Source organism: Propithecus coquereli, unplaced genomic scaffold (genome assembly GCF_000956105.1).
Source record: "Propithecus coquereli isolate 6110/MARCELLA unplaced genomic scaffold, Pcoq_1.0 Scaffold9, whole genome shotgun sequence".
Lineage (NCBI taxonomy): Eukaryota > Metazoa > Chordata > Mammalia > Primates > Indriidae > Propithecus > Propithecus coquereli.
Window position 1 is genome coordinate 3,651,110 of NW_012155284.1, and position 13,879 is coordinate 3,664,988.

At 38.2% G+C, this 13,879-nt stretch overlaps 1 protein-coding gene across 1 annotated transcript in view; it reads right to left on the bottom strand.

Moving 5' to 3' along the window:
• Positions 1–13,879, bottom strand: part of JMY (junction mediating and regulatory protein, p53 cofactor) — an 88,462-nt gene that overhangs the window by 16,136 nt on the left and 58,447 nt on the right. Inside the window, exons 5-7 of the mRNA XM_012664480.1 lie at positions 6,444–6,609; positions 6,037–6,224; positions 909–995 (exon numbers count right to left, since the gene is read on the bottom strand). Coding sequence (XP_012519934.1) covers positions 909–995; positions 6,037–6,224; positions 6,444–6,609 — 441 coding nt within the window. The remainder of the gene's footprint in view (positions 1–908; positions 996–6,036; positions 6,225–6,443; positions 6,610–13,879) is intronic.

Below are 13,879 nucleotides of genomic sequence, written 5' to 3' on the forward strand. Positions count from 1 at the left end.
CCTCGGCCTCCCAGGGTGCTAGGATTACAGGCGTGAGCCACCGCGCCCGGCCTAAATATACTCTTACCATACAATCCAGCAATCACGTCCTTGGCATCTAACCCAAATGAGCTGAAATGTATGTGCACAAAAAGCCCTGCATAGATATTTATATAGCATTTTATTCATAATTGCCAAAGCTTGGAAGGAACCAAGATGCCCTTTAATAGGTACCTGGATAAACTGTGTGACAGGCACACAATGGAATATTACTCGCCCCTAAACTGAAATGAGTTATCAAGCCAGGAAGACGTGGTAGAATCTTAAACTCATGATACTAAGTTAAAGAAGCCAATTGAACAGGTTATGTACCATGATTTCAATTATACATTCTGGATAAGGCTAAAATATGGAGACTATACAAAGATCAAGGGTTTGAGGAGGAGGGATGAACAGTGGAACAAAGGGATATTTAGGGCAGTGAAATTATTCTGTATGACATAATAGCAGAATCATGTTTTTGTGTATTTGTCAAAATAAACAAAACACACAACACCAAGAAAGAACCCTAATGTAAACAACAGATTTTGGGTGCTGATGATGTGCCGATGTTGTTTCACTGATTGTAACAAATGTACCACTCTAGCGGGGGATGCTGACAGTGGGGGCGGGGGGGCTGTCGGAGGAGTGGCTATGCAAGTGTGGGGATGGGATACATGAGACATTGACGGCAGGGGAGGCTATGTGTGAGTTGAGAGGATAGGGACTGTCTGTATTCGCCACTCAATTTTGCCTAAAATGTGCTCATTAAATAAAGTGAACTAATACTAACAGGTAGTTATACGATTATTGTTCTCTATAGATTTTATCCACTTTAAGACATGTAAAAAATGAAGTTTTGTTCCAAGTCTCCAAGAGTCCAAACTTACTAGTTGTACTGTATGATGAGTTCTATATTCATCTTCACTCCGAGTGCGCTGTTGGAATTTTTCATTGTGTTTTGCAATACAAATTTCCTATAAATACATAAAATGTGTTTTAATACAAGTGAAACTTGAAAGATTCTGCAGACCACACTAAGGTTTATTTGATAAGTTTTAATCTTAATATATACCACCTGTATAGCAAGGTACCACGTAAACTACTCCTTGTGTCTTATCTGGACTACTGAAGCTGCGTGAGCCAAATAAAATCGGGATCTTACAAAAGACTATTAAACTATTAACTTCTTGAGCACATTAACTGCCACATGAGTTGTATTTAAACTCATACTAGTTTTGAGCCCAGAGCCTGGTAAAGCATACATAACTCACAGGTCTCTACCTCGGGACCCGCATGAACTATTTTTCAAGTTGCATATAACTCACACACAGAAAACAATAAAAAATAATCAATTTTTTTCATTAATTTACATAGGAGCATTTTGTATTTGAAGTTTTTATTCTATTTTCATAATAAAACACCATGGCCCAAGGAAAAGAATTTTTTTTTCCTAGGGTGGTAGTCAATGTGCTAGACCTCTCGATTTCTCCTTTTCTGGAAGGGTAGGGATGATACAAAGCGGGGTAAAGGTATCCTTATATAATCTGAAAGATCTCTTTCAAGTCTGAAGTCTGTGGCCAGAAGCTTTAAAGTCTCATTATACTCTTTAAACACGTCTGGGCAAAAAAAAGACTATACAACTCTTGTTTTAAAAGTCTGTATTTTTAAGCTCTCTCTGGTGAGTTAAATCGTGATTTTATCCAGACTGGTTTTAAACAGTATCATGAGATCTGAATCTTCTGGTCATAGACATCAGAGCTAAAAGAAACCTTAAAGACTAGAATGTCAATATTATAAAAAATTATTTTTGTAAATATAAACTATAAAATGTCTTTTCTAGTTACAATATAAAATAGGAGATTTTTATAATAATTAGGAGAGATGTGCTTCTTTATAAAGTAATGCACTATAATCTTACTGAAAAATATTTAGCAGCACCAAGCTAAATCTTCACTTAACCTGCACCCTTCCTAATTTAACTATCCTCTGGTTCTTGAGATAAAAAGGTTGACATTAGTCTCCAACATACCCCAGCTACAGCATTTGTCTTTCTATCAGAGAAAGTCACACAATAACCTTTAAAGTCAGTAAACTGTACTTTAAAGCAAAATGACAAACATCATGTTCTTCATCCACTCTGGTTCACTCTTGCCCAATAAGAATCTGCCCGGAGCCATTGGGAAAACAAAGGTAGCATTACTTAGTGTCGTGATAGTATAGTGATATAGTGACTCTGGCTCCTGAGTCACACAGATGTAGTATGGAATCTGTACCCCTGCCTCATACAAACTGCTTTATTTATTTCACTACGAGAAGCCTTCGTAAACTTCGTTATAAAATGAGGATACAGGTCCACAATCGTTTACCCAGAACAGAGGTAAAGTGTGTTGTGAAATTCAAACTTTTTTCATATTTTAGAGAATGGTGTGGTATGTTGCATATGTCATATATAACCTAATAACTTGAGTAGGATGTGAACCCATACCCCAAAGTAATAATATTTTTCCAGTGAAATGTTATGAATAGAGTGAGATCAAGATTAATAAATAACTTCGTGTCAGTTGAGACCTGGTTTTGCCACCAAATTAAGTATGAAAATGCTTCCGATCTTCTTAGCTTTCTAGATTTCAGGCAAGGGCTACCGTATTTGGCTACTGGGAGAACTAAAGAAGATAAAAAATACGTAAAGAATAATGTTACTTCTATTACTTTTCTTGAAGCATTTAATCACAAAGCACTGACTTCAAGTCCTCACGGGATAGACAGAGACCACCTATCTCCACTCTTTTAAGAGGTAAGGTAGGACACGATTTGCTTTTAATGAGAACTAGCCCTTGGTATGCAATCCTACTGTGGTGACAGAGAAACCAAGGAGCTAGTAACCTTGGCAATGTCAATATGTAAACAAGCAAATATTGGATGGTGTTACATAGGGAAGCTTATTTTTATCTTTTTTTCTTGCATATTTGCTTGTCTCAGTTTCTTTTTAGGACTTGGTGTATCTCGTTTCCTGTCTTTTCACTAATCTTACGTCACTCCTTCCCTCTGAAGTTATGTCACTTCAGTTGGTGGCTTGGGGGACGGGAACACAAGTGTAAATGGGTAGATTCTCCAGGGGTGGCTTCCCTCGGATTTAGATTAAGATAAGAATGAAGACTGAAGAATGTTGATTAAATTGATATGAGCTAATATATGCCAACAAGGGAAGAGTTAAGGGAAGAGCTGGAAGAGTTTGGCCTGAGTCAGGCTCTTGATGCCACTAAAAGAGTACAGTTATGTGTGCCCTGGTCACCAAGGTTACTCCTTCTTCGCCACTGACCTGTGTGCGGCCAGCTTCCTCTGTTATTCCTTTAGTCTCTATTCTAGACCTCTGCTACACTCCCTTTGAGACTGCTGTGATCTAGCTCTTGCCCCCAACTCTCCCCACAAAATTCTCAACATAAGGCCCCAGTATTCTCAAATACTGAATGTCGTGGAGCCCCCTAATTTCTTTCTCACTTGACCTCTCTGAAGTACCTAACACTGCTGACCACTCTACATGGTAGAATCATCTTTCTTCTTCACTTCTGTGAAACTTCAAGCTCTCCTGCTTCTTCTAACTTCAACAACTGTTTCTTTCTCTTTGATCCCTTTCTTCTGCACATACTCAAGTGTCTGGCAGCATTCTTTCCCTCATACTACATCAGAGCAGCTCAACCTATGCCCTGTACAATGTCTTCTTATGCCCTAGCCAAGAATGTTTTGTTGAGCTTTGCTTACTGAATTAATATTTAAGTATAAGGAAGATTTTTTCCCACCCAATTATGGACTTCCAAAATGTTGAAAAGGAGTGGTAAGAGGGGACAGCTTTGCCTTGTTCCTGATCTTAGCAGGAATAAGTTTCCCACCCAGTTGTTCCTTCCTATCAGCCCCAAACCTCCACCCGTACCACTGCTAAGAATCACCTACTCATTAAGTTCTTCTAGGACCACTCTTGTATTACCACTCTTGTCCCATAGTCATCTCTACCTGGATACCCCATGACCTCTTATATGCAAGTCTAAAACTTAGCTCGTCACCTGTCACCCATATGTGCTCTTCCTCTGGGTTTTCCATCTTGGTTGGTGGCATCATCACCCATCTCAATGCCTAATTCAGAACATGGAAGGCTGCTGGAGAATAGCGCCTCCTTCTCCTTCGCCACTTATCACTAAATCCTATTGACTCTCTACTTCTGCAAAGTGTCAGATCTATATATTTCTCAGATTTGTATATCCCTTACGATCTACATGGCCACTAACTTAGTTCATAGTCTTAACATCTCAACTTGATTGAGGTAGAGAATAATGTGACACCTTCCAAACAGAACCTCTGAGTCTCTTTTCTCTCTAACCTATTTTTCATGTTGCCTCATCTTCCTAAAATTTCAATCTGTTCATACTACCCCTTTGCTTAACATTTTTCAATAATTTGCACTATCTTCAGAACAAAGCCCAGGCTTGTTAGTGGCGTATATAAAACTTTCCATAACCCAGTCCCTGCAGCATGTCTTACCCTGTATAGTGCCCTGAAGCTATTTTCTGCTTCGGTGTCTCTGGCTAAGCCTCTTTTGTTCTGCTTGGAATTACCCCCAACACCATCAATCTGGCAAATTTCTATTCGGGTGTTAACACCCAGTCCAGCATCATGTCTTCTAAGCCTTTCCTTACTCCCGTCTCTTCCCCTGTTGCTACCTGGCAGAACATTCAACTGTTCACCTGGTTTGCCTTCTCTATAAGGCTGAAAGGAACAGGGACTGTGCCTTGCTCATCTTTGTATCCCAAGCCTTACAATTTGCCTAGCATATGGTTGAATTAAAATGAATCAGACTTCTGACTAAGTCTGAATTGTATCGTATTTTCAAAAACTTTTGAGGTTCACAAAACTCTAACTAGTTTCTAAGGTACTATATTATACACCTAAAAGTAATATATAAAATAATGTTTCTAATATACCTAAATAGTCTATTCTTTTAAAGTATACTTACATTTCATTCTCCTCTCAAACTTTTTTCTATAGACAGTGCTAGGACCTGCTGGAATCACTGCAATGTTTACCTGGTTGGCACAGGCTGAAATATCAAGCTCACAACCATCAGGCCCAGGCTTGAAAAAATAGGGAGTTTCAATTACCATTGTCTTATGGAAATAGGAAAGGCACAGAATTATGTGAAAGCCATGGCTCTGGATGCCAAGGTAACTGCTCTGTGTGGATGGGCAAAGTGACTGAAAGGTCTTGGGCTCTGACTTACTGTGGAGTGATGCCTGCCTGAATTTCTTTAATGTGCAAGAGTTATCTATTTCAAAAAACAAAGGCCTTTGATTTTCTGTGGAATGGGAAAGTAGAAGCCCTGGGAATGTGGTGAACAGCGAGAAGTGGGTTATCAGAGAGCACTTTTTCCTGAATATCTGAGTCTAACGCAAATCAGTACGAGGCAGTCATAGGTTTGTGATCATAGCTCACTGCAGCCTTGAACTCCTGGGCTCAAGCGATCCTCCTGCCTCAGTTCCCAAATAGCTGGACTACAGATTCACGCCACTGAGCCTGGCTAATTTTTAAAAAAAATTTTTGTTGTGTTTCAAACATTTTGAAATGTGCTCAAAATTAAAAACAAATAAGTAACGATCTATAAAATTTCTTCAAGACTGAGGTAAGAAGACTTGTATAGCATTAGTGGCCTCCTTAAATAAGACAGGAGCCAGGAATTGCATTAATATAGGATCCTGTAGTCATGGCTTTTAGCAGAGTTGCCTTTAGGGTTTCTGAAGGTAAAGAGCTCATCACCACTGGCTGTTCCAGTATGTTTAAAAGGGCAATTCACAAGAGAACTATGTGTGTTTAATAAAATGGACTAAGCTCTGACAAGAAGTTAACTCTTAGTTCTAAAACATGCAAGTTCTACTGACAGAAAACAGATTAGAATTAGTGGACATGGATCAAAAATTAAGTAATGAAAAAAAAAAGACTAAGTAATAAATCAAAGTAAGACTTAAATACCTTTTTATTTCTGAGGTATGCTTTTTTAGCTGAAACCCGTCCTCGTCTTGCTTCCAGCTGGCGTGCTTTCTGCTGAAGTTTCTGCAGCTCTTCTCTCTGTAAGTACACAGACGCTGCCATCTCCTCCTTCTCCAGCATTGCCTCCATACTTTCGTAAGTGTCATAGTACACCACTTCATCTCTCTTTTCTGTCACAGAGCAGCAACAAGGGGTAGTGGTTAAGAGCATGGGCAAGTGTTTAGCAGTGTCTGTCACGCAGTAAGCACTAAACTAATGCCAAACATCACCCCCATGCCCCCCCCAATTTTTTTTTAACATCTTAAGAGAGGAAACAGCTGCAAGCTATGAGCATTTTCCCCATATATTCACTCTTTTGTGGAATTACATGCTTAAAACCCACATCGTACCCGATATAAGTCTTTTGATGCTTTCTAGTTGTGCTGTCAATAGTAGCTCTTCACACTTCAAGATTTCAAACTGTACTTCATACAACTGAAGTTGCAGATCATAATAATCAGCTTCTAACTGATCCAATCGGGCTATAGCTTCTGTACCACCCTGCAAACTCTGCATCTGCATTGAAAATAAAAATATTTCTCGTTGGTGGGAGACAAGAAAAAAATCAACTTATGCCTAGAAAATAATATTAATCAGATAGGATAAATCATGAAGCAACTGCTCTCAAAGAAACCTGTAGTCAAGAAATCTAGACTTTTAAAACATATAAAAACAGTAGTAATCAAGTCATATGGTTGTAGAAGTAAGGAGGCTAACGTGATAAAAACAAGGTTTTTAATATTTACTTTATAGCTCATTCATATTTCTCGTCCTGACATAAATGATGGCCAGGTGCAGTGGCTCACATCTGTAATCCCAGCACTTTGGCAAACTGAGGCAGAAGGGTCACTTGAGCCCAGGAGTTCGAGGGTGCAGTGAGCTATGATCACACCACTGCACTCCAGCCTGGATGACGGAACAAGATCCCTTTTCTTAAAAAAAATATATTAATAGTGTCTCCTTTTACTCTCAAAAGTGGATGGTAAGACATGCAGTTACTCTTTTCATCAGATATATGAAAATGATTGGGCCATTCTCAGATATTTACAAGAGTGGTAAAAGCTGATTAATCCCACACATCTGGGGCTTTGCTTTGTTCCATGGTCACAGTCTGGTAGCTTCTGGGTTTTGTTGACTGAAGAGTGAGGTGAGTGTATGTGAGCAGAACAGAACTGCTTTAAGATGGAAATCCTTGCAATCTACAGGTAACGGTCACTATTATCTTTAAGTAATTGCAAGCAGAGTTCTAGATTGAACCTAAAGTGTGATTCAGAAATTTCTCAGCATAGCTCACAAAGTCATGAATGGTCTTACATGAGATTCATCTAGTTGGTTGGTTTTTGGCCCTCAAAGGAGAAAAAAAATTTTGCTGAGAATCCACTAGGGGAAAAGTATGCTTCGGATATGGGTTCCTAACCCTACCATTTCCATGGCTTCCCATTTGGCTCTCTGGAGAAAGGCAGCTGCAAGAAGCTGAAAGAATGGCTTTTCAGTAGTCTGTGAGAAGTGAAGTACAAGCATAATTTGCTAGTGAGAATGAGTAAGCATTTCCCCAAGAACATTTCTTCCAAGAACACAGCAAAAGGGCTTTGGCAGGTTAAAGGTTCATGCTTAGAAGCTCCAGGAGAGCCCTGGCATGCACATCAGTGTGCCCTGGGAGCCCTAGCAGCAATGGTGGGGAGGACTTGGCCTCAAGTGGCTTCCGAAGGAGTGACCAGTAAAGGGGAAGGAACAAAAAGGAAAATCAGAGTATTATTTATGAGCTCATGTGAGACATCACCTGGGACCCCAGAATTCCAGAGAAATACTTGACTGGCAGTCCTAGAGAGCTTACAGTGGCAAAAATAGTGAATTCTTATTGCTGCTAACTGATCTGTGTGGTGAAATTGGTGAAAACATGGTAGAACACAGAGTATGTTTTAAATAAGATCCCAGTTTTAGCTTTAAAGTCTAGATATCCGCACAGTCTTACCCAATGACTAGAATATTTTTTTCCTTAATACATAACTTAAAATCCCTGTAACATGAATTTTGAACTGAAAAGCAATGGTTAGGCTCTATCTAAATGTGCAGTGGCATAAATTTAAAATTAACAAGTGATACTGTTAATATAGTGATACATAATAAATTTTATAAATTAAATGAATACTTAAAATAAATTATCTAATTTGTAAGCCAATGAGTGATCCTGCTGCATTAGGAAATATTTTATGAGTAACAATATATATAACCACCTCAAAGTGGGTTTTTTATAGTAGCTAGAGAGAGGAATGCTGACAACATGAAATCCTACTGTTTTTGTCCTGGGTCATTAATAAGAACCTGGGAATAATTTTCTACACTAAGACTCCCAGGTTCACTTTAAATTATAAGCATCTCTTTTCATACAATCTTGGGGCTCCTGTCCTGCTCTGGAGACCACAGCCCCAATTTGTATCGTATTACCTATACCCACATTCTCTGTAACCACAGCATACAAACAGATGAAATACCTAATGTTAAAGTCTTTATTCTCAAGTGGAGACTCAGTTAACCTTAGTGTAAATCTGTCTAAAAACCTTAATTTAAGATCACTTTCCAGTGACATTGTTCAGGTCGAGGCTGTTAGTTCCACTTTTGTTACTCTGGTTCTCTCCAGCTAAGTGATTGTTTATCTACTATGTTCAACATGCTATGCTAAGTTCTTCCCCTGTACTTTCCAGGTGTGTCTATCCTGTCCAGTACTGTCAGCTGCCTCAACGGCCAAGTAGGGCAGTGCTCTGACCACTGCCCGGAGCCGATGTACCTTAAAAACATTTGAGAAGCATAGTGCTACCAGGATACAGTCAATATCAAATATCAAGCTGAGAAAGGAAGCGAGTATTCTCTTACAAGCAGTGACCTCACCCCCAATTTTCTGGTTCAGTGAGCACTATCTAGAGCAAGACTCCAAAGATGGATTTATTTGCCAAGGGCTGGGTTCCAAAGAATAAAACCTCATCAGAGGCAGATGGGCAGACCAGGAGTCTGTTAAATCACAGCCCCCAAAAGAGCAAACAAAAGGGCAGTGGTGGGCTTTAGGAAAAAGTTTTCACAGGATCAGAGTACACAAGGCTTTTATGGGGTAAGCTAAAGAGAAAGTAATGACATGAGTCTGAGAAAGGTGGGATGGCAAGATGGTACTCTACGGTTTATCTAAACATCAACATGGAAGAAAATACTTAGCGTATGGCATGAAGAGGTATGACAGGTGGGCACATGCTCTAAATCTCCTATAACATCTGGAATTTCCAGACTGACTTTTCCTGTCTTCAGCTGAAAGCCACACAAGTAAGGGAAAGGAAATCCAGGGTAAAAAGAGAACTAATTTCAGATAATTAAGGAGTGCAGAGAAGGTAGGTGCCACAATGGGGGTACCTGTGTTATACCTGGGGGCACTATTTCCCTAGGCAAGAAGGAAGCCCAAAAGGTAGATTAAATATTCAAAAGAAAATCTGGCTGCCTTCAAATTTTACTCATCTCTACTTTCACCCACCTGAACAAACACATTTTTTTTGTTTGTTTGTTTTTGTTCTCGGAGTTAGAGTCTCACTCTGTCCCTGTGGGTAGAGTATAGTGGCATCATCGTAGCTCACCGCAACCTCAAACTCCTGGGCTCAAGTGATCCTCTTGCCTCAGCCTCCCAAGCAACTGGGACTACAGGTGTGCGCCACCATGCCCATGACAGGGTCTTGCTCTTGCTCAGACCAGTCTCGAACTCCTGAGCTCAAGCAATGCTCAGGGCTCAGCCTCCTGGAGTGCCAGGATTACAGGTGTCAGCCACCACACCAGGTCAAACAAACATACTTTAAAAATCAAGAAATCAAGACCCGAAACCAAACTGTAACTTCCCAATGTGACTTGCAAAGCTGGAAGTAGACCCAAGTCTCCCAATTCCTACAAGAGTGTTCTTTCCACCAGATAAAATTAAAGAGTGCCATCCAAAAAATAAGAAAAAGGTAACAAACTATTTTTACAGTAAATTTGGCAAAGAAATCAAGTATCAATTCATGTCCACACACTGACCGAACTACAATATACACTGATTCCACAGTCATTCTCAATGTGTATAATAATGATATAGTAGTTTTTATATACAGCTATTTTGACTGACTCTATTACATCATGAAATCAGATAGAAAGCAACATATACAAACTAATGACACCCCTGTTCTGCCTTTTCACAGTGTACTAGAAAATTCCTACTGACATTAGAGGAGCTACTAAAAAAACAGAGCTGCGGGTTGACTCATTCCTTCAACAAACACTCACCTAGCACACACCATTGTTTGAGTCATACGAGAATGTGTTTGAATTATAGAGAATGCAATAAACAAGAAATGAAGTGAGGGTTCACAAAGAAGTCATAAAAACAACACATGGCATAAGGGAAATAACATTAAGGGCAAGTTATCAATCAAGACTAGCCTTGTTACATGGAAAAGGTGTAAAGAAAGAACATGAGACTTAGAACCAGACAAACCTGATTATAAATACAGGTTTCCACACTAAGCTGCACAAATAAAGATAATACAAATGGACAGAATTATCCGGAATTCCACATTTCAGAAATCTTGGAAAACTGAAACTTTCCATGATCTCTTTAACATCAACCCTAATCTCTCAATCCATTTGTAGGAAAACATGATCTAAAATTTTGTGAAACCATTGTTAGTCCTTAGTTATTCCATTTAATGTAACTATGTTTCATTACATGGGACAACACTTGTCTGAAGTTATATGCTCTATATTAACTTTCTAAAATCTAAAAATGTAAATTCTGAAATCCCTGCCTCAGGGATTTCAAGATAATGCTTTAAGGGCTTATAGCATAAAGAGTTATGTTTGAGAATTTAACGATAAAATACAAATAAAGCACCAAGGACAGGGCCTAAAACATTTAAAACTTTTCTACCTGCTTTTTGGTAATGGCTGCTAAAATATAATTTAGATGGCAAAAATAATTTAAGTAATATAAATTAAAGCCTTCAGCGTGGAGCCTAGCTTTCAGTATAGGTGATCCTTGGGTTGCGGATGAGACTGGTTCCTAAGAACATCTTGTGTCACATGTGTATGTAACTCAGATCTCTGATGAACAGTGCATGTACGGTAATAATAACAATACATAACGGATCATATGTGGTAATAATACAGTGTAATACTTCAATAATAATACTCCTGTACTGTAGTAACAGTACAGAAACTGTTGTGTACGTTCTTTTAATTCAAACAAACAGAACATAAAAACAAACTCATACAAAAAGTTTAGGTGGGAAAGATTTCAAAAAAATATTAAAGGTTAACATTCACCTAATGTATCAATGCTATGCTAACAGGGATGATATGCTTATTTTGATTAATCAAATCAATAATAACCTTTCCATTTCAGTAATTAATCCACTACACTGCTTAGTAATAATTGATGCTTTCAATGGAGCACTGCCTTTCCCATGTTCCATTATTCTCACTTTATCCTTTTTAATTGTTCTGATAGTCAAGTGTCTGAAGCCTAATGCTTTCCCAATGAATGATGGCATCTGGCCTTTCTCTGAATGCCTAATTATTTCTAATTTAGTTTCTGTTGTAGTTATGTTTCTCTTCACTGCAGGCTCACCTGGACTTGCAGTGGACTTTCACTTTGGAGGCGTGGTCATAAGGGTGAGAGCGGACTCACAAAATCGCATTAAAAAGGCAAAAGTGATGCTGTGCATAAGTGACCATATAAACAATGAGGCTAGCCACCAGTATAAAGATGCTGTGCCAATCAACCTCTAGGCCATGAGGGTTTTGTTTACATTCATGGAAGAAACTAGTTCCCAAATTATAAATTATCCTTATGGGGAACCTCGGGAGCCCATTTGTAAATACCGAATCCTGTAAGTTGGGTTGTCCATAACCCAGTAACTACTTGTACTTAGAAACTTTAAAATACTGAGTATGCCGATAAGGAACAATCTGCTTATTGACAATTAAATTGAAAACATAAAACCAGTCTCCCTGCCTGGACAAGCACCTCAACTTCTCTGCCTCTGCTCAGGCTGTGTATACCATATCAAAGCTCCCTGTTGTCAGAACTTTCTGGCAAGGCCCATACAAAATGCCACATCATCTTTTCAACAGCATCCTTTGGTGAACCCTGAAATGTTGGTTAAGGCAAGTAAACATCTCAAGCATGGGAACTATCTTTCTCTTCCTTGTATTCCTTTCAGTGATACTTGTACAACAGATTGAGTTCTTCCTCTATGTCAAGTACTATGCTAAATACTTTATATATACATGTAAATTCACTAAATCATAATACCAGTAGAGGTACATATTATTCACATTTCATAAAGAGGTTAAGTAATTCACTCAAGACTTCATAAAGAGTTAACATACACAGATTTGGGATCTACAGAGTTGCTCTGTTCGATATGTTGGCCACTAGTCATACAGTGCTATTTAAAGTTAATTAGAAATGCTGCTCCTTTGTTGCATAAGCCTCATTTCAGAAGCTCACTAGCCACTTATGGCTGGAAACTACCCCATTGGAGAGTACGAATACAGAACGTTTTCATTGTTGCAGGACATTCTGCTGGACAGTACTGTCTGGATCCTAAGCACATATCCATATGTATGTATATCCGTATGTATGATTGTATGCCAGAGTATACAGTCAATGCCCATAGATATTAGATGCGTTAAAATAAAACTGAAATAGGAGAATGCAACCCTAACTGATCGTAATTCAGCTATATGCCTTTATGAGAAAGACAAAATTATGAAATTTAAGTAGCTAACCTCAAGATTGTTATATATAGTTAGTTCAATATTATAGCAGTTTATGTTATGTTCACAGAAATAATCAAGGAATTGCAAATGGATGGGGAAGGGTTAAAATCCTGTGCCGTGGGGGAAGCACTCTGATATATTTTAAAGCCTTTCAACCTCAAAGGGGGAATACAAAGGGTTTTACGGTTAGTCCCCAGTTAACCAGAAGATAGAAGTCTACCATTTAATGGAGACGCACTTGTGTTTCCTATGATTTGTTTCACGATGGCATCTTAATTTTACCATCTTCTATTTCAATTAACAACTATACAAAAAACTGCCTTAATTCAACATTAATCTTTATTTTAATAACACTTCTAGCATATATTCTACTAGTAATCCTGTAGGATTATGTGTATTTAATCTTATCCAATAGTTTAAATGAAAAAATAAAGAATAAACTATATCTGATGTAATCTAGATTAATAATACAGATCTGAAAGTAAAGATTTACTTGCATCGTCAGATTATGCTATTATTTTAGAATCTGGATGGGGAGAGTATACCATTGAAAGAGTAAAATAAAGTAGCTACAACTAATTAAACTCAGCCAGGATTCTTTCAAACATATTTGGCTAAAAAAGTATTGATACTTTCAGCATTTTACATTGGGAAGTCTGAACATCAGCAGTCAATCTGGGATCAAAGGCTCAGAGACAGACAATTTCAGAAACTACTAAAATTGTGTGAAAGACTATGTACATGTACATTTCTTTAAGTACATGGTTCCTAGCTTTCAAATTCTTAAAGGGGCAGGAATCTGTGACCTAAAAGGGGTAAGAACAAATATAATTAATAATCAGAAACAGTTTAAATGGGTATATAGATTAAAAGGAATAGTACAGTGTAGTTCTAAAAGTTAAGTCAAATAGAATTTTGAAGGGCATTTTAAATATTTCAGAATTAATTCAGAACACTTATTTCAAGTCCACCATTATACCCATGGCAAATATTCTAA